At 40.3% G+C, this 24,135-nt stretch overlaps 1 protein-coding gene across 1 annotated transcript in view; it reads left to right on the top strand.

Moving 5' to 3' along the window:
- The first annotated feature begins 985 nt into the window (after positions 1-985).
- AHCTF1 (AT-hook containing transcription factor 1) overlaps positions 986-24,135 on the top strand; it is a 41,399-nt gene continuing 18,249 nt past the window's right edge. The window contains exons 1-17 of the mRNA XM_030447483.1: positions 986-1,019; positions 3,303-3,381; positions 8,373-8,499; positions 9,681-9,934; positions 11,245-11,425; positions 12,170-12,377; positions 13,623-13,739; positions 14,744-14,828; positions 16,564-16,714; positions 18,507-18,639; positions 18,723-18,904; positions 19,344-19,405; positions 20,281-20,409; positions 22,408-22,498; positions 22,602-22,691; positions 22,844-22,984; positions 23,713-23,817. Coding sequence (XP_030303343.1) covers positions 8,379-8,499; positions 9,681-9,934; positions 11,245-11,425; positions 12,170-12,377; positions 13,623-13,739; positions 14,744-14,828; positions 16,564-16,714; positions 18,507-18,639; positions 18,723-18,904; positions 19,344-19,405; positions 20,281-20,409; positions 22,408-22,498; positions 22,602-22,691; positions 22,844-22,984; positions 23,713-23,817 — 2,050 coding nt within the window. The 5' untranslated portion in view covers positions 986-1,019; positions 3,303-3,381; positions 8,373-8,378. The remainder of the gene's footprint in view (positions 1,020-3,302; positions 3,382-8,372; positions 8,500-9,680; positions 9,935-11,244; positions 11,426-12,169; positions 12,378-13,622; positions 13,740-14,743; positions 14,829-16,563; positions 16,715-18,506; positions 18,640-18,722; positions 18,905-19,343; positions 19,406-20,280; positions 20,410-22,407; positions 22,499-22,601; positions 22,692-22,843; positions 22,985-23,712; positions 23,818-24,135) is intronic.

The raw sequence follows: 24,135 nt of genomic DNA, 5'->3' as shown, positions 1-24,135 counted from the left end.
AAGTCTAGCTATGTTTCTGCTTCCTTGCTCTCGTAGTCCTTTGCAGTCCAGTAGGAACAATTGCAAAAAATGTAAAGCAGGAATAAAGCATGCCTGGAAAACTCTTTGTTTATAAAATGTGCAAAGCCCTCTCCTCATTGGCACTTAGTATGTTTTATAAGCACAACCCCCATTCGGACTGCTGAAGGATGTTAATACAGAACCACAGACACCTCACACAACGGTACCAGGCTTAAGCCTCACTGAAATATGGTTACACCTTCTGAGTTTTCACAGACCCTGCCAGGATTGCAGTTACTGATGATGGATGGAGCTGTGCCAGCAGGAGCCTGTAACGAGGTGTAAAAAACCACGCAAGGAGCCTGCAGGTTGCTGACGGGGAGTTCTGTTTCCAGCCCGAGCTTCCCGGGAGCAGAGCCCGGTGGTGAGGATGCTGCCCCTGCACGGTGCTACCGGGGCTTTGCTCCTGGGGGAGGGCTGAGCTCCTCTGAACCATTTTCAGCAGCAACCAAGTGCCCCGAGGAGGTCAGGAGGCCCCTGCGAGCCCACACGCGTGGGCAGTGCTGGCGTGGAGGGGGCCATCTCCCCGCTATGGAAATGCCTGCCTTGGCAAGACAGGGGGGCAGGCCGAGCACAGGTGTGCAATGTGCAGAGCGTGGAATTTTGCCGTGCGTGGGACTCCCCCCGTCCCGGACACCCCGGCGGCTGAGCTGAGCGATGGGGCCGAAGGTAAAATGGTGCCTCCACTACACACACTGCAGACAACTAGGAACTACAGTTCCCAGCGTGCCCCGCGCCAAGCCGGCCCGCACCGGAATGAGACAGGAGCAGGAAGCGTCAGGCCGCGAGGCACGCTGGGATGCGTAGTCCGGAGGCGGCCGCCGCCCGGAGTCCTATTCCGAGAATTTGAAAATTCCCGCGGTATCCCTCAGAGGTCTCGCGAGAACTCCGCCCCCCGTCCCACCCCCCACTGCCCCCCTCCGCTCCCCCCCCCCCCGCCCGGCGGGTGAGCGCTCGAGGTGGGTGCCGCGCGCGGGGGGGAGGGGCGCGGGCGCCGAGTGGAACGCAACGGCCCTGGCGCGCGGCAGCGCAGTCACCGGGCGCGCGGGACGGGACGCACTGGGGTGCGCAGAAACCGAGCGGGGAGCGGCCGGGCAGGTCCGGTGCAGGCGGAGGCCACTCTGACTGCTGCGGGAGATGCTGCCGCCCTCATCGGCACGTACGGGGGGGAAAAAACGCGCCGGGGTGGGCGAGCAGGAAGGAGCGGCGCGGGGAGAAAAAGGCGGAGGTGGCGACGGCGACGCCCGCCTCCCTTCCCCCGTACCCGTAGGTACCGGGGGTTCTGAGGCGGCTAGGCCGGCTCCGCCGCCGCTGGCGCAGCGCGGGCCCTCGGCGGGCCGGGCCGTCGTCGTCCGGCCCCTTATGTAAGTGACCCCCCCCCGGGCTGCGGCGCCGTGCCCCGCCACACGTGGGCCGGCCGCGGTGGAGGAGGCCGGGACGGGCCGGCAGCAAGGCCTGGGCAGCGCACATGGGAGGGAGGTGGCGGCGGCGGCGGCGTGCGAGGCTCCGCAGCCGAGGCTGGGGGGCGTGGGAGATGTGGCGGCTGCCGCCGGCAGCTTTCCCTCCTGTCCGGCAGACGCACGCCCCCGTCTCTCCCGCCTTCGGTCACTTTTCGGAGGGGTTTTCTTTAATTCTCTGAGGTGTTTTTTTTTTCCCCGTTTGATGGAGGAGGCGGGAAATTTGCTACCTGCATAGAGCCCTCTGGAAGAAGGATGGGTTTGGTAGGGAAAGCACAGCTTTAGAGGAATTCCGCCAGGTTTGGAGGGGTCTCGATTTTTTCGGGAAACGTGTCACGCAGAAAAGTTGCTGAGTTAAACGAAACTGCTTGATTTTTTCCCTAGTTGACCGCTGCTCCAGGTGTGGAGCTTCTGAAGCAGCATGGTGTCAGTGTTTCAGGTCTAATAATTGCTTCCTGATCATGTTTGGTAAAAGAATGGAAAATTCAGAGACGTAACTCTGCCTGGAATGCTGAACCCCGTTTGGGGTGTATGGCTAAACGTGGCATTTCAGGTGCCTTCTGTGGCCCATCAGTCTGGGTGATTGTGTCTGTCTTGGTTGTCAGCTGCCACGCATGTTTGTATACACAGGTCTGTGTCCTGCTCTGCTGAGGACAGCTCCTCATTCATTTCTGCATCAGTTTTCCCTGTTCTGATTTGTCTGGGGTTTGCTTTTTTTTTTTTAAGACAGGGAAATGTACTTAATCAGGTTGCTTTTACTTTTGTGTCTTCTACCTAGTATGCTGATACACTTTTAGAGAAACAATGGTAGGAAGCCCTTGCTGTTGCAGGGTTGTTTCACTTGTATGGTGGAGAGACTGCTTAAATTGGTAGGAAAGTCACCAAGAATCTGGTCCTCTTTAACATGTGTTGCAGATGTTTTTGCAGTTCAGCTTGTCAGGTTGATGCTTGTAAAAGTGTCTTTCAGGATTAGATACTCAAAAACTGCCAGGACAGGGCCCTGGGCAGCCTTCTCTAGGTGACCCAGCTTGAGCAGGGGATTTGGACCAGTTCAGCTCCAATGATTCTGGAAAGCCTCTTTTAGGAAGGCTGTGTGTGTGTTTCTGTACTGATTTACTTGGCACCTGTGTCTGTCTGTCCAGGTACACCAAGGAACGTAAAAAGAATATAATTTCAGAGCTGAATTCAGGAACATTTGCTGGCTTAGCCATATTATATAGGCACTGGAACTCTTGACCAAAAGTGTTAGATTTTGCTAGGTTGTGTTAGTGAATAATTATAGGAGGTAGCTGGGTAAAGTGTCTCTATTGTCAAATTCCATTCTGTGTTGGTTTTGTTATGTGTTGGTGTGGTTTTTTTGTTTGGTTTGTTTTTTAGCTTTGCTTGGTTTTTTGGTTATTTGTTTTTGTCTGTTTGGTGTGTAGGGTTGTTTTTTTTTTAATTTCATTTAAAGGAAAATAAGATCTGTGGCTAGCATCAAATACTGGTTCTTACCTGTTGGGAGCTGTTGGGATACAGAGCTGAAATTTTCTTCTTCTCACCATGTGCTGTAAAGTCATTCCTTCAGAGAGCTAGTGGAGCATCATCTGCACAAACTCAGCAAGACAATCTCTAGGCTGCACTGGGTTGAAATAAGCCCGAGTCCAGAATTTTGATGCAGACTCACTGTTACACTAGTGGCTTTTTAGAGTAAAAAGTAGGTTTTCTGCCTAAGTGGGGAAGAAATGATGCAGTGGCACCCATGAAATCACTTGCTAACTCACTCACTAAATACTCTTTCTGCAGGAAGCAGAGGGAAAATTCCCAGAACCTGACTGCTAGAGTGAAGAAAGTATCTTTTCCATTTGCTGATCCTCCAATGCTTGTGAGTTGCTTCCTGTTTTTCTAGGGAAAATGTCATTGAATCAGTCATTAACAATAACTCAAAAAATTCTATTTGTCATCTTTACATCCTGGTCAACAAAGTGGATGCTGTTTTTCTCAAAAGAACTTAGGTTTTTCTGCCATTTCATCTTCTTGTCTTCTTCCCACTCTGTCCTGTTTCCTTAGAAAATGTGATCTGAGTATTGTCTCACAACTTCGGCCATTTCCTGATCACCAAGTAATACTTCCCAGACATCACTTCAGCTTTCACATCTGGCTGAAGGAAAGATTGACACCTGTCATCCCAGGCTTTTCTCAGTGAAATAGTGAATCCTACATGCAACAGAGAGTTAAAAGTTGACTTGACTGTGTCATGGGTAGTGTCCTTTCTAAATGTAAAGAGCTTTTTAGCTCTCTTCGCTAATGTATAGTGTCACATGTATGAGCTAGCATGGTGGCTTGCTGTCACAGAATGGGAGATGGACAAATTTCCTCTCCTTCCCCAATGCATTGTCCTACATCCTTCCTTGTGCCAACTTATGCTTGCTGCTTCTGTCTGCCCAGCCAGTTTGACTATAACTCAGTGGAAATCTGTCTACTTCTCTGGGTTAGTTTCCTGTCTGCTTAGGGAGCTAGCTGGGCTCATACAGTGCTCTAAAAAGTGTTTAAGTCAATGCAGGGTAGGCCACAGGAATCCAATAGTAGAACAAAGGAGCAGATGGAAGGTGGAAGTAGTGCCTCTCTTTTGGTGGCAGTGATATCTTCAGCTACATCTGACTGTCTTTTTAGCTTTTTCTTCAGTAAGCCCTTAAGATTGTTGGCCTTTGATTTTCATGTTCTACTGTCAAAACTGACATCCCAAAACTCTGACTTGGCTGCATATGATTCTACTTGAACATGTAATTTCTCAGTTGCTTTTTTTTTTTTCCACTGCATTTTTTTGATTGAAAAATCTGTTATCACTTGTGATATGTTCCTTTCTTTGGAAATAGTTCATGATGTTTGGGAGGTGTACGTACCCAAGGTGGAGAAGAAGGGTAGTTTTGGCAACTGATACACAGAACCCTTTGGTGTAGGATACAGTTGGGAGGTTGAATTCTGTTTTATTCCTGAACATGGGAAGACTGCAGTGTTTTACAGTAATCTGGTTTCTAACAGAGAGAAGTAGGAATGTGATGGTAGTAATTGTTTTCAAGGAGAGCAGAGATGTGGTTTGTGTTGGATAGTAAAGGAGAGGCTTCATGCCTTTGACTGATCTCTGTCTGTTTTTCCACTGTTTTGACTTCCCAGTAATCCTTGGTTTAACTTAGTAGAATAATGTGAGAAAAACAACCTGATAATCAAATCACTATGTCTGCTGTTCATAATTTACTATGTTTTTTGTTTTCCTGGTTCCATATTGCCAAACCATGTATCTAGAAAAGCGTTTAAAATTGCTTACCTGAGGAAACCTGGGCACTCCTGCTGCTCTAGTGTTTTCACATGCTTCTACATGTAGTTAATAACTGCTGCATGATTACATTTATGAATACATGAGTGGCCCAGATGTTGGAGTTTTACATATTTGATGTTTCTTAGTGATGGTATTGGACTTACAAACACATATGATGTGTCCTGTAGAGATGAGTACACTGGGTCAAGGTGTAAGCTTTCCATCAGAGAATTCTTTCTGATTTGATGGGGAGTTTGGGATGGTGAGTGGTTTGTTTTTAAATTCAAATCGTGGGGGTTGGGCTCTTTTGCCAGTCGACAAGAGGGCATGGTCTTAAGTTGTGCCAGGGGAAGTTTAGGTTAGATATTAGAAAGAATTTCTTTACGGAAAGAGTGATCCGTCATTGGAATGGGCTGCCCAGGGAAGTAGTGGATTCTCCGTGTCCGGAGATATTTAAAAAGAGACTGGATGTGGCACTCAGTGCCATGGTCTAGCAACCGCAACGGTGGTTCAAGGGTTGGACTCGATGATCTCTGAGGTCCCTTCCAACCCAGTCAATTCTATGATTCTATGAGAGTGTCTTAAAATTTTATTTCCATTTTGGCCACACTAAGTGCTGTGCTTCAGACTGTCCAGGTGGGCAGTGGCAAAGGCAGGGTGACTCTGGATGACTGACTGGTGGAGAACAGGCAGTTGAGAAGTTGATACTTCAATGCTGTTACCTGCCCTACTGAAAGATACTTGTTTGCTCTTTTTCTTAAAGCCACCTTGCTACTCCTACCATGCATTGTATTAGTAATAACGAAGTGTTTAGTATGCACACTTCTTTTTCAGATATCTCTGTGCTTATTTACGAAAAAGGTTTTTATTCACTGCAGTCATATATGTTCTTTTTTGAGATCTTGTGCTGTTTTCTAAAATTTTGATGTATGTTGTCATGGTCAGTGTTCTCCCTTAAGGCACAATTGATCAATCACGTATGTTGCATGTGGTGGAGAGTTGATTACTTGGTGCTTTTTTTTGTTAATGATGAGCATGTGGAGCAGAGCACACCCTCAGCAAATTGGCTGAAACTGGGAAAAATGGTGATACACCAGGGGCCAAGCTGCCATCCACATTTTTAACAGGATGGAGAAATGGGCTGAGAGGTATCTTGTGCAGTTTAACAAGGGAAGTGCAAAGTCCCGCACCTGAGGAGGAACAGCCCCATATACCAGTATATACTGGGCGCTGCCTAGCTGGAAAGCAGGTTGGCAGGAAAGACCCTGGGCTGCCTGTTGGGACACCAAGTTGACTTGTGAGCCAGCAGTGTGGCATTGTGGTGAAAGTGACTGCTGGAATGCTGGGCTGCATGAGGAGAATAATTTCCAGCAGGTGGAGGGGGTGATCCTTCCTCTAATGAGCACTGGTGAGGTCACACCTGAAATTCTTTGTGTCTGAGCTCCCCAGTCTCACAAGAGAGATATGGAGGTATTGGAGGGTGTTCAGCAAAGAGCTACAACCTGGTTAGAAGGGGCTAGAGGAAAGGCTGGGAGAGGTGGGAGTGGACTGTTCAGCCTGAATAATAGAAAGCTGAAGGGAGATCTCGTCAATGCATATAAATTCCTGAAGGGAGGGTCTAAAGAAGTTGGAGCCAGAGTTGGTCAACATGTGCAGCAGTTCAGAATAGTGAACTATGTGTAGTATCTTCCCTTTGAGAGTTCAGGAAGAAAGCAGTGCTATTTGAACAAGATAATTAGATCTGTCTTCTCTTTTGGAGTGTTTTTTTCAGTAACTGAAAGAACTTGCAAAACAGAGTTAGTTAAAGTATTTTGTATTTCCACATGTACGGAATATGTCTCATCTAGCCACCTATTTAGTCTTGGAAATGACAAGCTTTTAAGTTTTTCCATGAGAGAATTTTATCTTGACATACGGAAATGTGACCTCTTTCTGGAGCACCAACAGAAGTGTAGAAACTGAGAGGCTTGGAAAGTTGGGTAAAATATTGTAGAGAAATGGTAAGGACAGGCAAAAGAAAGGATGGGAGTGGAATAAGGAATATGAGGATTTAAGTAGAGAGGAAAGTCAGTTTTCCGAAGTGCTGTGTTACATTTACATCATAGATGTATGGAAAACTACTAAGTAATTGATTAGCTTTGAAAGTCTGTATTGCTTGTAGTGTGACAATATCAACAGTACATTTTCTGGAAGATTTTGAGAATGAATCATAGAATAAGAGGTTGGAAGGGACCTGATGGATCGTCTGGTCCAGCCTTTCTTGGCAAAAGCACAATCTACACAAGATGGCTCAGCACTGTGTCTAGCTGAATCTTAAAAGTGTCCAGTGCTGGGGAATCTGCCTTTTCCTCAGGGAAGATGTCTGATTGATCTAATTGTGAAACATTTTCCTCTTGTGTTGAATTGGAATCTTCCCAGGAGTAACTTGTTCTCGTTACCCCCTGACTTTTTCATGTGACTCCTTGTAAAAAGGAAGTAATAATTTTCTCTGTAGCTGCCCTTCAAGTACTGGAATATGGTGCTGAAGTCTCCCCTAAGCCCTTTTTTCCTCAAGTCGTAGCAAACACAGTTCTCCCAGTCTTTCCTCTTTCCTCATGTGTCAGGCTTCCCAGTCCTGTGGTCATCTACAGAGCTGTTTTCCAGATAGGCAGATTCTAGTCTTTGCTGCACTCCTGGATTGTGTTTTGTCAGGAGCAAAACCTTACCCTTGTTCCTGCTGAACTTCATAAGGTTCTTGTTAGGCCACTCTTCCAGCTTATCCAGGTCTTTTGTGGAGGGTGTCTCTCCCTTCTGAAGTACCTGCTTTCCTACTCTTTGGTAGTTCCTTATCATCTGCAAACTTAATCAGGGTACACTTGATCCTGCCATCCAGATCACTTAGGAAGATACTAAACATTCCTAGGCCTTATATCAGTCCTTGGGGAACCCCACCTGTGACAGATTGGCAGTTGGAAAAGTTTTTTCCACCACCTTCCAATTGCAGTCTGTCAGCCAATTTCCCACATGCCATGCAGACCACTGGTCTCAGCTGTAATGGATCAGTTTCTCTAGAAGGCTGTGAGAAACTATATTGTTAGTTAAGAACTTACTAATCCTTGATGTTTAAACATGCAAAATATGAACAAGACCTAAATGCTGCATAAAATCTATTAGAAGACAATTAACAATAAGTAATAAAGTAGAAAATCACAGGAAAGGGCAAATGGAAGCGTATATATACCTCTTCCTGAGAAGCTTGTTAAAATACAGTTTTTCTGAGATTACATCTTACTTGCCTGTGTGAGTAGGCTTGAAGTCAGTTTACTGGGTTTTTTCCCCTGTTATTTCTCTTGTCAGTGCCTCTGTGTCACTTTTTGTTGGTGATCTCTTGGTGTGAGAAAAGCAGTATATTCTTTTGCTCTGCCATGAGGTCAAAAGCTGTCCCGGGTGCTATTTCTTTAAGGAAAAGAGCTAAAGGTGAAATACGGGAGGGTTTTCTCTACATTGTGATGAAACTTCTGTCAATCTCAAAAATATTTGTGGCTGACATGAGTATTTTTGCACTTTTTCTTTATTTACAGTGAAGAATGCGAGAGCTAAAGGCTCAAGTAACAAGCGGTCTGCTGCAGTTTCCAGAGGTGACTGTTCAGGCACTTGGGGAAGATGAAGTAACACTGGATTCTGTGCTGTGTGGAAAGTTCTCTGGAGGTGATCATTTTCCTTTAGACTTGGTCTTTGTGTAAGGTAATGGTTGGCTGGAGGTTACCTGTAGCATAGGGTCAGCTGTGTCAAGTTGGTGCTATTAAGATGCAGCCGGTTTCAAGAGAACAAAAAGGATGTTTTAATAAATAAAAATGCAAATAATAAAACATTAGCATAGTTTAACTCTGAAATCGTAACAGCTTGCACCTGTCTTGTGCTATTAAAACAATTAATTTAAATATGCTGAGTTGGTGAACCTATCTCAATTTTTAATTAAATGAAACACAGTTTTCAAAAAAATAAGTGTTTTGTACTGTATTTATTTGTGCCAGCTCAAGCTCCATGACCATCATAACATCATAGGCAAAAGTAGTTCTTCATAGTTACATAGTTCTCATAGTTTAAGAGGCAACTCCTCTGCTTTAAACAGAAGGAAGAGGCCAAATTTCCCAAGTATTTGCTAGGATGCAGATGAGTACTCAGTGAGAGTGGCTGAAAATGACTAGGCAGGTGAGGTAGCTGATTTTCTAGGTGATCTGCAAGTATATCTATGTGCCTATTTGGATGTCTAGGCTTTTGTTAAGACTGTGTAGAAACAATCTACCTGACTGTAAATGCAGTAATTGAGTTAATACTTCCTTGAGCTTGAAGTCGTTAAGGCAAACAAAATATGTGAAATTATTTCTGTGGTCAGCCTGTGCAGAAGTTTATATTTACTCATTCAGAGCCCATTCTAAAGTAATTTCTTTTTGAAGTCCAAAGTTAAGTTGTTAACTTAACCAGGCATGTGCCAAGTTAAGTTAATCAAATAGAAATTAATTGGTTTAGATTTGTTATATTTGAAGTATACTTTAAGAGTGTATTCCTCTGTGTATTCAGATGATTTCTGGCAAAACCAAGCTGAATATTGTATGAAAACTGTAGCTCAACCTATTGTAATATTAATCCCAAACAAAATATTTCAGTGCAGGAATAGCAAGTACAAATGCAAGACAATAAGTTGGTTAATTTTAGGATGCATTACTAGAGGCTTTTGATGGGTGGTTTTAAAGAATTAACCAGAATTCGGAAGTCAGTCTTCCTGTGTCAGGTAATTTTATTGAAGGTCAGACACAGTAGCTGTGTTTTTTCAGTTGTTTCAATCTTAGTTGGAAGTTTTGTGTAGTCAGCTTTGTTTTCTCTTACAGGGAGAAATGGGCTGGCGTGGTTGGCGTGTGGTCCTCAGCTTGAGGTGGTGAGCTCTGTGACAGGAGAGCGGCTCTCTGCGTACCGCTTCAGTGGGGTAAACGAGCAGCATCCCACCATTCGTGTGGTGAAGGAGTTTTCCTGGCAGAAGAGAAATGGATTGCTGATTGGGCTGGAAGAAACAGAGGGAAGTGTTCTCTGTCTATATGACCTTGGAATATCAAGAGTCGTTAAAGCAGTTGTTCTTCCAGGAAGGGTATGTGCTTTTTAATTGGAGAAATTGGAGAAACTAACCTTTCGTCTTGTTTCAGTGCTGTATATTCCTATTGCAGAGTGAAAAGGAAAAAAAAATTCTTTAAAGTGTCTATAATGTATGTTTCTTAAATGCTGAATTTCTGTCAGAAATACTGTCTTTAAAATATCTCAAACTTCCATAGTTGTGTTGTGAATGAGTGAGACATAGTCGTATGAATCTCAGAATAGCAAGCAGGTGATCAAGAGTGGAAAATGCAGTAGAATGCAGATTTATTCTTAATATCACTTTCTGCAGTTTTCATCATTACTGTTGTAAGGCTTTAATGATGACCTGAATTTCTGGACTGTTTTCCATATGGATATATCTTCTATGGACACCTATGTTGTACAGGTTTGCACTAACTTAGTAAATCTGGTCCAAGGTGTCAAGCCACTAGAGTATTTATAGTGTCTGTATGACTGGATGCCATCTAGTAGATGTGTAGTCATTCAGAGCATTAAAAACATTAAAATTAAAGCATTTAACTGAAACTGAATTAAAGCATAAACAGCTAAAAAAAAAATCACAAGCCAAAAAAAAATGGCATTTTGTTTTGTGTGTGTGTCAGCATAATCTCTTATTGCCCTCTGGATATACATGTGAAGTGCAGCAGAAAGCTGAAAATGTTACTGGAGTATTATTTGAATTGGATTCTAGTAAAAGCAAATCTGAATTTAAAACATTATTGTATTAAATTGGTTTATGATGGTTTTATGTTTCAGAACAATTAAATGATGTTTTCACAAATTTTCCTGGTTTGTATGAGGCAGAAGGGTAGCATTCAGATTCAGTGAGGTGAGAAAAGTTTACTTTGTTCATTCTCAGGATGAATGGGCAGTAGTCTAGGAGAATATGAAAAGCCAGTGCATAATTCAGTGAGGAAATATGCAGTTCCAGGGGCTTCTGCATGGAAAACTGATGTGTTAAAACCAGGAAATATTTTTTTAAGTTTGCAGAAACTATGCAGAAACGGGAAAATATTAATTTCCACTACAACAACAACAAAAACATCTAAAAAGTTAGAAGCAACGTTTGAACTTTGGCTAATTCTGCAGGTAGATATGACCAGTGTTCCTGATTTTCTTATAACAGTCATGTACACTTGGAGCAGCAAGAATTTGAATAATCAAAATACTGTTATTAATCCTTTGAGTAGCAGAGAAGATGGGAAATTTTATTTGATATATAGGAAATCTGAAACGAAATTACTCAAATTATGAAAGGTACTTGTAAGCTTAGAATTATTGTATTAACTTATAGTTTTCACGTAGGTAACTGCCATAGAACCCATAACCAGTCATGGAGGAGCCAGTATGAGCACTCGGCACCTACATCAAAGTCTGCGATGGCTCTTTGGAGTGGCAGCAGTAGCTACAGATGTTGGTCATCTCCTTCTGGTTGACCTTTGTTTGGATGATTTATCTTGCTGTCAGAATGAAGCAGAGTCATCAGGTAAGCTTGTGATTTTTCAACTAGAATATAAAATTAAAAAAAACCTCATGCCTTTTATTTAAACAGTATGCATCCCACTTTGAAGATCCTGATGTGCAGACACTTAGGACTACTGCTGATTACAGATGGCAGTTTGACATTGTATTGTCTTGAACTGATTAAAAATGAGAGTCACTTAATATTCCTTCCAATGTTATAAATGCCTCCCTCCTGCCAAGGTGCCCATGTCCCCATGATTCTTGGAAGTGATTTTTAGGGATTTTACCATCAGCCAGTGTAGCTGTCTGATGAAGTTGTTTTAGAGGTGTCCTAGTTCATGGGAATGTGCTTCTGCTTCTGTTAAATGACTTGGGCAAATTTTAGCCTTGTTTTTTTGAAACAAATATGACCTGTCAAATATCATTCATTTGGATGAATGAAATTTTTGTATATTCAAATTGCATACACTTTTGGCTATAACAGCAGTGGCTGAGTTCAGGAGCTGATGTCAGTTCAGATAGCTTCATCATAAGGCCTAGAATCCTGATCTATAGAGTCCAAGAAGAATGGAACATACCTCTCCAATCTGAGATTTCTTACATTCTTTGAATACCTAGAAAATGGATGTAGTAAAAACAAATGTTGCATAGCTAGGTATTTTGCTTGGGATGGTAGAACTAGTTGATACGTGTTGTCACATCAGGATGTAAAATGCAACCACAATGACAAAGCACATTTCTTTATTGTGTGGTTTTATGTGTGTAGATCTGGAAGTTCTCACTAGAATTCCTGCTGAAGTTCCTCAAAGAAGAGAAACTGCATCCAGAGAAGGGAGACATCTGTGTTTTCAATTACAAAATCCTTCAGGAACAGCAATATCAACCCTGTGCTACATAAGCAGAAGCAACCAGCTCGTTGTGGGTTTTTCAGATGGCTACCTGTCACTATGGAATATGAAAACTTTGAAGAGGGAGTAAGTAGGGCTTTACATGTGGCTCTATCTGGAGGTGTGGGAGGTCTCAAGTTTTTGCTTAAGGAAATACTTTAGGATATAGAGAGCTTTTCCAGGGATGGAAATTTTGTGTAAAATCTTGGAATGTTTAGAAATCTCTTCTGAAATAGATATTGAGTCATGCATGGAGCAAGTGGACCGCATTCTCTGCAGTGGACTTGGATTGCTTTCCTTATTGTGCCTGTGGACTGAGGAACTGTGAAAAGCAAACCTCTTTGGGCTATGTCAAGCAGTTGGGATGTTTTCTTTAAGACAGTTTGTTCTATTAGTAACATTTAGTGAAAGCAGGATTTTTGTATTTTGATTAAACAAGTTATAAAAATTATTTCTCAGAACCAGTTCTTACAATTAGGGCATACATTGAAAGGCTTAACTATGTTAATAATGTGATTTTGGTGATTCTTTAAAGTTTCCAGGATGAAACTAGCCAGACATAACAAATCAGTAGCTGATTTGTGCCTGAAAATACATTCTTACTCTAACTTTGACTGAAATAGGGGATTGACCCATTTCAAAGCTGTGATGCACATGGATGAAAGTTTGCTTGAACTACTTGGAGATGAGGATAAGGAACATGTAAATTCATAAGCAATAGAAAAATCAAGAGATTATTTTAAATCTGCCAAAAAACAGTCTCACTTGGGATATTTGACCAAATTCAGATAAGAATTCATTTAAGCAAATTTGTGGTGACTCCCCAGAAACTATTGGGTGCTTAGATAGGCAATGGAGGAATAATTAAGTGGCAAGAGTAAACTATGAAGGTGCATACAGTGTTCCCAAGTCTTGAAAAAAAATTCTTTCCATGATCCAAGTAAAGAAGTGAGCAATTGCTTCTGTTTTGTGCTCTTTTAAATTTGTTCAAAAGATATGCCACACTTTTAAGTCCAGTATTGAAGATGGCTACAGCAGTAAGAACAGCCTGTTGCCTGACAGCTGAAGAAATCATTTATGTTCCTCCTCCTCAGGCAGAGGAGAACATAAACTCAGGTTGTTGCATTTGATGGACAGTAATTTCCTCACCTCTGTATTGCATAAAAAGAAGTCACTTCTTGACTCACTTGAGATGGGAGTATGACCTGTGTTTTGTGGATAAGCATGCAAGGTGCTCCTCTTGCAGAAGAGGCATCTTCCTCTCTGCAAACTGTTGAGGCCAGCAGGCTCACCTTTCTTCTTCCAAATTTTTCTTTTTCTTTAAACCTGTAGGCACCACTCTCAGCTAGAAGGAGGAAGGATTCCAGTCTATGCTGTGACTTTTCAAGAGCCTGAGAATGATCCTCGCAATTGTTGCTACCTGTGGGCTGTTCAGTCTACGCAAGAAAGGTGAATAAGAACTTAGAATAAGGCACTGCTTTTTTAGAAAAATATTTGCTCACAAACAGTTGATAAATGTATATTTATTTAGCTGTGCAGGAGATTCTCTCAAGTATGGAAATGTTAAGCTTATAGTGCAGTTTTTACAAGATTGAACAGAGGTGAAGAGGGACCTACAACTTCATACCTTCTGAAAAAAGGCAAAGCAGCAGTGGCTCTATTTGTGTACTTGCATTCTGAAATAATTTCCTTTGTTTCTTGATGACTGCTTCATGATTTGCTTGATATTAATGTTATGATGTTAAAATACCATTAAAAGTAGTTGTGGCTGCAGATGTAGAACACTAAATGTGCCAGTATAGCAGCTTGCTGCCTGTAAAGGGGAAAGGTGGCAGTATTGCTGATGACCTAGTGCTCCTTGTCTTTGGAGTCTTTGTGGGCTAATTGAGCTCACCTGGCACAGAATAATCACTCTTCAGCAGAAAAGTCATAGAATCATAAAGGCTAGAGTTGGAAGAGACCCTGAAGATCATCTAGCTCCAACTGTTCTGCCATGGGCAATGAAATTGTCAATAATTTCCTCCTGATCTAATGAACTAAATCAGAATATGGAAGGGTGCAGTGTATGCAAAAGAGGGACTGGAACTTTGCTGGTAAGGGAGAGGGAGAAAGATCTCTCATTCAACAGCAGCAAGATATTTAATCAGCTGCAATCTTTCAAAGTTTGACTGTAAGGCAGTTTTGATGAAGATCTCTTCACTTTGATCTGTTTCCAACAATTTTTTAATACATACAAGATACTAAAACTTTCAAATGGCATGGTTAGCACTTGCCCCTGAAGCTTTTAGTGTCAAAATTTTCACCTTTATGCTTTTGTGACAAACTACCACAGTTTGGGAAGTTGTGTTTTTAGCAGGAGTGTACTATAAAGAAAACTTCTATCTAGGTCTGTTCAAATGTGAGGATTATAATGTATCTTTGTAATCAAATTTCATACTTTATACCTTTTCCAGTGAAGGTGATGTTGTGAGTTTACATCTGTTGCAGTTAGCCTTTGGTGACAGAAAACGCTTGGTATCAGGACAAGTCCTGTATGAGGTAAGATGTGCATATATGTGAGGAGATTAAAATAGTAACTTTCTTAATGTGTGGGCATTGGTGGATTTAGCAGGGCTAGTCTTTACTGTCAAAATTCAGAACTGACTTAAAAAATATCTTCTGCTTTGTCTTCATGGGCATGGTCTTTGTCTGTATTTTTTGAAAACAAGTCATAAAATTTTATACTGCAGTGTTGCGTGTTCCAGCTAGACTCATCTGCAAAAAGCCTGTATAAATTTAATTCCTGACAAGGTAGCAGCTTTTACAAATAAAATTATTCCTAATTTAAACTCCAGATTAATGACATGTCTTGCTTATCTTCTTTTCGTGAACAAGATGTGACGATTATCAGTTTTGACCTCAGTGGGTTGAAATGTTTCATCAGCCTTTAAGTATGGGACTGCTAGAAATTGTAGATTACACTCTTTAAAAAATGCACACAAAATGATGAAATAGTGTTACTGGGTTTGTTACCTGAGAAAGCTGTGGTGTAGTTAAGGTAAGACTTTTAACCCTCTATAAACTATGCAACCAGTTATACATCACAGGCTTGTGAGATGTGTCAGGCACCGGTCTCTGGGTTTGGGATATTTTACTCCTGCTTCTGCTTCCCCATGGTTGATGTTGTGGAAGACTGAAACAGGAGCCAGTCTTACAGAGTAGTTAAAGATAGAGCTAAGCTGCTGGACCCTCTTGTGAGAAAACACAGGTCCTACAGCTAGCTTTTAAATGAGCTGTTTCATATAATTTCATTTTAGTGCTCTGAAATTGTAGGAAACTTGTGGTTTTTGTTGTTGTTTTGTTAGTTTGGTTTTGGGGTTTTGGTTTTTTGGATTTTTTTTCATTTTTAAATTTTTTTAATTGTAGAGTTGCTGTTTGTCCACAATCCACAAATTCACGTGTTGTATGGTGAACAGTGCTATATTTGGAAAAGATTTGGAAAGATAATATTTCAGTTATACTTACTTAGGAAATGGTGGTATCAGAGGTTGAACACAATCCTGCCAGGGTTTTAGTGTATCTCAATGTACTTTACTTACTGAGTAATTTGTGATCCTAAATGCATTATCCATGTGCATCCTTTGTGCTCTCTATTTTCCCCTTTTGCTCTGGGCTGTGTTTGGTGGATGTACTTGGGGATATTTTGCCCATTATCTGTCAAGATGAGAGAAGGAACTAGTAAGAGCTTATGTGTTTTGAAAGGAGATTGTTAAACAGTTTCTAGTTTTTACTAGGGTAAGCTAGAAAGGGATATGTATTTGCTCTTCTGTTACAGATCTATACTATCTGTAGCTAAAATGTCTCTACAGAGGTGCTGTAGTGCCATGACTTTTGTGACTCCTGTCAGTTCCGTAGTCAAGGCATGGAACAAAGAGCTCAGTGTGCATACTGTTGCCTTGTTTGATACCTCTGTGTAGATACATATTTAGGTTTATAAAGAAACCTTGATGTTGCAAGGAATTCTGCAAAATGTGTAGATCTCAATAATGTTAGAGAAATGCTAAATATTGAAAATGTGCAAAGGCTTTTGAGCCAGACTTACCTGTTACAATTTGATGCTTAATTCTCTTGTATGTCAGATTTAGTCTTTTACTTGCTATCAGAAATAAGTCCATGGGAGATATACAATGTAGTTGGCATGTTATATTAGATATGTACATTCTTTCATATTTAGGTATAAAATGTGTTTTTACCTCAAAATGACCTTTTCTTTCTTGTTTTATTTTTTCTCTAGGGTTTGGAGTACTGTGACGAAAGGTACAGTTTAGATCTCACGAGTGGAGTCTTTTCCTTGAGAGGGCAAACCACCAATACCAAATTACTCAGCTGTCAGACTGTAGAGAAATTTCGCAACCATCTTGACAGAGAAGATAGCATTAATGAAGGTTTGTTCTGAAGTTTGTGTTTGGTTATTCTAAAGTAAATGGCTTTGGAATCCAAGCAATGAATACAATCAATACAATGAAGTCTTCAGTATCTGTATAGTCTAGCTTGTTGGGCTTATTTAAAAGCTGGGTGCTTTGAGTTACGTGGGACTACTTTAAGGGAAAAGATGTTTTATTTTATGATTGCTGACATGCGCTAATAGTATATGTTGGGGTCATCTCTGTAGTGCTGGTTGGCCATTCTTTCAGCTGTCTTCTTTCAACAATAACATTGTTTTCTCCGTTGCTTAGGGATGTTACCTGAATTAATTTTATTTTTCCTTTCAAACCTGTGTCTGCATCTACATCCACTTAGTGGCTGGTCACAAGTAGTGTCTCCCAGGAATATAAAGCAGTTAGGGAAGTGGTTGTCACCATCCTTAGGGGTATTTGAAAGGCATGTAGACATGGTGCTTAGGGACATGGTTTAGGGGTGGAATTGGCAGTGAGCTTGGTTTACAGTTGGGTTTGGTATCTCAAGGGCCTTTCCCCTCTTATTACCTTAACTTGTGGTGTTACAAAGAAGAGACAGATGATCTTCCTAGGCTGTTTCTGTTTCTTACTTTTAAATTAGTTCTAAAATGGCATCTTTCATCTCTTTTCAATGCCATCCTCTCAGGATGTCAAAATTCGAGAAAAATGCCTTTGGAATTTCTCTACTTGTGTCATGTTTTTGTGGAGAGTGCCTTCTAAAAACTTTTCAAAACCAACCAACCAAATCCCACTCCATACCCCCCACCCAATAAAAGCCCCAAACCAAAAAACAACCCTAAAACCCACAAAACCAAAACCACCCTAAACCAGCCAAACCAACCAACCAAAAATAACCTGTCTCCTTTTTATGAAGTCTGGGGCATGGAGAAATACCTGTACTTTTTCTGATGGTTTCTAATTAGCTTTTTTCAGAATCTGTTCAAGTTGAATTTTAGGCACACGTGAGCTTCTGCTGGGTTGAAGCTAGCAATGAGGCTGACTTCAAAATTACCAAAATAATTGGTATTTTCAAAGGCATTTTCAGGAGGTAGCTAAACTGAAATGGCAGAGAAGCTCACAATGAAACATAGTCAAGTGTGTGAGGATCCTTAAACAGTAATAATGAATTCAACAGAGAAACATTTTGCCAATCTGTCTTCTTCCTTACTCTGTTAGGGTAAATTATGTACTACATGCTTTGTTTACAACTAGAGAATGTATTCTCCCCAGAGAAGACAGATTGTTCACTTACTGAGACAACTGGAGTATAGCACCAAGAGAACTGGGCTCTGTGAATGTTTTAAGTTAAAATTGTAATTCCACTTTTCTGTTTGTGGAATTTTTTTTATTTTTTGTGATAATTATGTTCCTTCAATCTAAATATGCTAGAAAGGAGCTATTCTTAAAACATGTAATTGAATCAAATCTGGAAATGAATGATGACAGATTAGAGATGCAAGTGTGTATGATAATTATTTGTATGCTTACTAGAAGTAGCAATGTATGTGTTCCTAGCTTATTTTACTTGCTAAACTATTCATCTAGCTAAGCTTTTTGATAAACTCTTATTGTATGGAGAACTTAAATATCTAACAAGTGTGTCTTTGATTTGGTTTAGACAAAAAAAAAAAAAGGGACAATTTGACTGAAACCAATCAGTGATGTTAAGTGTCCTGTGTATTGTTAAAAATATTTGTAGTAAGCGTTATGTTTCAACATTTATTTTGAAAATATTAATTATATTTTCTACAATTAAGAAACCATGTCTTGTCTTTTACAGTAGTATCTCCTGACACCAGTGTATCAATCTTCAGCTGGCAAGTGCATACATATGGTCAGGGAAAACCATCTACTTATCTGGGTGTATTTGACATTAATCGCTGGTATCATGCTCAAATGCCAGATTCACTAAGGTAGGTTTTTATTGAGTTATTTTCAATATTCCAACAAATAATTTGTTTGAATGTCTTCAGCTTATGCACTTGTTTTCTTTAAGGCCAGAAGAACTCCTCCATGATTGCTCCTATTTCGCATTATGGTCACTGGATACTGTAATAAGTGTGACTTCTCCAAACCTCATTTTGGACATTTTGGTACATGAGCGGAGTCTGAGTCGGGGAGTTCCTCCTACTTATCCACCACCTGAGCAGTTTTTTAATCCAAGTACCTATAATTTTGGTAGGTATTCCACTGCTTTTAATAGTGCTAAGCTTAAACTGAAGTCAAATGACATTATTGCTGCTTTTGTTCATTGTCACTCAAAAACCAAACCAGAAATCCACAAGTCCCTGCAAACCTAATTGGTTATGTTATAATAACAAGGATTTGAATGTTGTGAAACATACCTGTCTGTCTGCTGAGGTTTGGGTTCCGGTGCTTTTGTAATGTAGCCTGTGAAGTGGTGATGGTTATAAGATGAAATGACAGAAGTGAAGCTCAAAGTACATGCACTTAGCAATAGAGATAAAATTTCTACTCGTGGTAAGGTGGTATTCTGATGAAAAAAATGGGTACGGAGTTATATCTTTCCAGATACTACAATTTAAAAAAAAAGTAAACTGGTCGTAACATAACTGTGAGAGTATGGAAGATTCTCAAATGCTCATTGTTTCTGCAGCTGGTACGTGCTTGCTGAACTCTGGAGTTGTTCATATGACTTTCACCGGCTTTCAGAAAGAGGTGATTTTTTACTTTATTAATATACACCTTTTCTAAGTTTTCTATTGAGTTGTTTAACTGATTCAGATCATTCAGAGATGATTTTCTGTTCATCCTGCCCATCCACATACCTAACTGTAATTGTTTGTGTCCAGTTTTATGCAAATATTAGTGTTTTAGCTCCACTCTTGCGACTGTAAAGCTACCATTGTCTTCTGTTGAAGCACAACCAATTCAACAATGTTGTGTTGAAACACAACATGTGTAGAAAGGAATACGACATTGCTCTAGGAGGAAGAAAAAAAATGTGGAAGCCAGGGAAAGCTGATACTTCTTTATTACCCATTAGTCAAACTGTCCTCACAGTTTTGAGTTTTGATCCCTGATTAACTTGAAAAAACAGGGCAGAATGGAGAAAATGAAAAATTGTTTAACTTAAAGGAAACGAACATTTTTTTCCTCCCATATTTGGACAGATTATAATATCTTAGAATTATTTGTCACAATCTATGCAATGGGTAAAAAATAAGTTTCAGCTCACTAAGTATTTCCAACATCAGTCAAGTCAAGATCTTCCAAAGTATGACTCAAAGTTGTGTCAGTTTTAACTTATATAGAATGTATTTTGTGTCAGTGTTCAGGGAAAGAGAAAGGCCTCTGTGTTTGGACAGAGAAGCTAGAAAATAGTTAGACATTGCAAGGATTGATACTTTATTTTACAGGATGTTTTTTAGAATAAACTCTACATGGTAATGCTTACTCAGAGTGCTAATTTAAACTACTGATGCAAGATGTCTGACAGTTTAAGTGAACACTTATTTCTTTTTAGTTATCTAGAACTTTAGTAACTGAATAATAATGCTGTCTTACTCTGTAATATTTAATTGATATTTCAGACCTTGAATTTCTTGAAGAAATCTGGTCCTTCAATACCTGAAGCCATTCATGATAGCTACAATAGGTGTCTGTTAGCTGGCTTATTGTCTCCAAGGCAAGTTGATGTCCCACCATCCAGTCTGAGTCAGGTGAGTGCATACCAGGGTATCATGGGTGAACTGCATCCATCTTGCCTGACAGGGCTGTAGAGGCTAGAAGACATTGTCATCTGATTTTCATATCATTTGCAAGTTGCACTGAAATGCAGGTGTTGACTTTAAGTAGCAGAATTGGGTAGTAGTATTCTTGCATCCAAGCTACTGAGTTTGACTGAAAGCAACCCTAAAATAGATCTGTCTTAAGAGACCTGTCTGTTAATCCTGTGCCACGGAAGTGTTGGGTTCAGTGCAATAGCTGACAATGAGGGTATCTCACGGGATGTCAGCTATTGCAAACACCTGCTTGTGCACTGTGTGTGCTCACTTGCTTGCAAGGAAGTGGCTGTGGTAACCAATTGCAGTTGTCAGCTCCACCTGACAATTGCATCACCATTTCCTCTCATCATTTCCTGTCATCAGTAAGCTGTCCTGCAGCCCCATCAAGTAGATCTTCACCTCTGTAGCCTTTGCCTTATGCTGCAGTAGCCCTACAGCCCCTCTTAGACTGCCCTTATGTTGCCACAACACCTGAATCATCTTTATCTCATAACACCAAATACCTCCTACCTGCTTTATCCCACCATAGTGGCTTCCCCTCCCTCTATCATAGGGTTTCCATTAGCAGTACACCAACCTTTGTCTCTCATCTGGAGAGTGATAAGGGATGGAACCCTTGTGATGAACAGCACATCTTCACCCTGGCAGGATCTAAGCTAAATGATCAGTTAGCCCTGGTGCAGGGGAGCGATGAGTAGGAAGGGAAGAGCAGTCTTCCCACTGCCTTCATCTTCCTGTCCACTGGATTCTTACCCAGATTTTCAAAGTGTGTTAAGGCATATAACATTTCTGCAGTGTGGTAGCTAAAATAAACTTCTTGGCAAGCTGACCTAGCCCATAGACTGTTTATTTTGCAAGCATGATGTAGACTGTTATATTCAAATTAGGTGTTCTGATGTTAGCTTCTGTTTGGGAATAACTTGAGCAATCAAGAAAAATTTTAATAACCTTTGCTGAATTGCGACTGTATCATTCAATGACATGCTATGGATGTGAGCAGGGGTTTCTTTTGAATGGTAGTGAGACAAATTTCAGAAGGATGGTTACGAAGCTTGGTTTGGAGTTCTGTTTGCCCACCGTAAGTAGTACTTGGTGTGTTTCCTTGTCTGAAACCAGTTTTCAGAAAAAGATGGAAACATCACGTGCTCTAATGTGTAGAAATCGCTTTGAATGTAATGATTTTTCTTAGAAGGGAAAGATACTTTAAAATGTTTAAAAAAACAAACTAAAAGGGAAAGAAGTAAAATCTTATGAATTATCATTTCCTCTGAAAGACTTATCAGAACACTATCTGAAATAAGCTACTACTTCATATTGCATGTCTTTGCATACCTGTGCATTATCCTTCTAAAGGAATACCACTACATTATGATACCATATTTGAACAGCCTAAATTTTAAACCTATTCAAATTTATTCTCTTCTCTTTCTTTATTTTAGAAAATCTTTAATTAATGTTCTGGGTGTCAGAAAGTGCTTTATGTCTTCATGGTCCAGCAAGCTGCTTGACCTTAGCTTCACTGTTTCCATGCAAATATTGCACAGTTGTATGGGTCCTGCCCTCTTTATGCCTTTCTGATGGCAAACTTATCCACACAAAGTGCTTAGTGGATATTAGCAGAGGATATTACTGAAAACAGTTAACTAGAACTCAATAATTTAAGACTACAATGCAGAGGCATGCAAATGAAGATTAGAAATAGCCTTCAGTAAGTTGAAATGTCAGAGGAGGAGTTAGTGTGGTTCCTCAGACCAGCAAGCAGTCCAGCCTGTGGCTAGAAATAGGAAAAAGATTGTGGGATTAGTTGCATGTGTACTGTTGGCTTTGTGATGTCTGAATGAGTAAACATTGTTAGAAACAAACACTTTGTGTTGACGGTTCAGATATTGAAAGTGTGACAGAATCTAATTGCATTTTATCTGTTACCTTTAGGAGGAGCAGTTAGAAGCAATATTGTCAGCTGCTGTCCGGACAAGTTCTTTAGAACTTCTGACTGGATTCATTAAACATTGGACATCTGAAGGTAATTTTTCTTATGTTGGATTGATTTTATATATTTTTTTTATATATAGTTTGAAATTGTTGATTCATTTCTTTTTTCTGTTTGTTTTGTTTTGTTTTTAAAGAGCAGCCAAGTTCTGCTGCTAATTTACGGTTTGTTCTTGAGTGGACGTGGAACAAAGTGATCACTACTAAAGATGAGTTTGACCAGATATGTGAGTACTCTTGTAGTTACTCTACAGCTATTAGATAATTCTTTCTAATTGAGCTTGTTCTGTGTCTGCCAGTATGTGATACTGTTCTTTGTGTATTTTGAAACTATGAAATTGCTCTGTAGCCTAATGATTGAATATTTATTCTTGAAAAGGTGTTCCACTGTTTGATGGCTCTTGCAACTTCATTGACCCACAGACACTACAGTCTCTGCAGAACTGCCAGTTGCTTTTGAGCAACCTTGGCACAGTCTTAAACTGTTTTCTAACAGAAGCACACGAGCTTACTGAAAGAGGTTTGTAATGTTGCTAGATCTTCTCTTTGGTATGTTTTATTATGATTTGGAATTACACTTGGGTTGTAATTGTGGCAATGTTTTATTTTTGGTGATTGGAAGACAGTCAGATTTTGCTAGAAGAAGGGGCTTAAATCTGAGAATTTGTGGCTCCCACCTATGTGCTGAGTTCGAGGAAGTAGATTTTGTGGAGTTTATGGAAGTGGGAAGGGGAGGCTACCTTCAGCAAGAAGCTATGTAGGTAATTGGGTTGAAGTTAGAGCAGCTGGATGTGGAAATGCAGAAAAGGATTCTTTGAATTCTTAGCTAGCAAATTTTAATTGCATGCAAGTATTGTATTGCAAATTTCTAGAAAAATGGACACATACATGACTAACTTGTAAGTTAGTTGAATTTTTCTAGCTTTTTATATACTGAATTGTTTGGTTATTGGGGAAAAATCTTTCTCTTTGCTATAGTAAAAACCTGCTACTTGGAAACAACTGTCTTATTCATGAGTGTATTTAATAGTTCAGACTATAATTTTCTAATTTTAATCTTTAGTGAATCTGGTTCTTTTTAAGAATAGCTTTTTGGTAGAGATTGTGGGTTTTTCTTCAAGTAAGAAAGTGATACAGAGTGAAAAATGCAAAGACAAAGATTGCTGTATTGTTTTTATAATTTGTTTAGTCTGATGAAGAGAAATTTGTAAAAAAGAAAGGAATAATAAACATTTTATGCCTTTTCAGGTTTTGCAGACTTGAAAAACAAGCAGATGATAACTGGCCTCATTTCTTTGTATGCACAAGTGGTCCTCTGGTTCTGTCGCTCTGGTCTCCTTCCAGAGGGTTTAGGTAAGCCTAAACTGTAATACATTTGTAACAAGGAAATAATGCAGTAATTAATTCCCCTGCCACATTTGTAGCCATGCTTTTCTAAAGTTTTTTTAATAAGTCATGTTGGTTCAAAGGGGATGCTGAAGTTCAGTTGCTGAAACTGAGATTTTGGGTTTTTTTTCAAATGTGTAGTGGAGAATAATGCAACTGGTTTCTTTCCAGGGTTTTTTTTTAGAAATATTAGTAAGTCTTTGACTTAAGTAGTTGCTTATGTCCACAGCTTGAAATACATGAAATTTTAAACAAAAAACTCTTAAACAACCAATACTGGAATGC

This window comes from Calypte anna, chromosome 3 (genome assembly GCF_003957555.1).
Source record: "Calypte anna isolate BGI_N300 chromosome 3, bCalAnn1_v1.p, whole genome shotgun sequence".
Taxonomy (NCBI): domain Eukaryota; kingdom Metazoa; phylum Chordata; class Aves; order Apodiformes; family Trochilidae; genus Calypte; species Calypte anna.
This window is presented reverse-complemented; position numbering and strand designations above follow the sequence as displayed.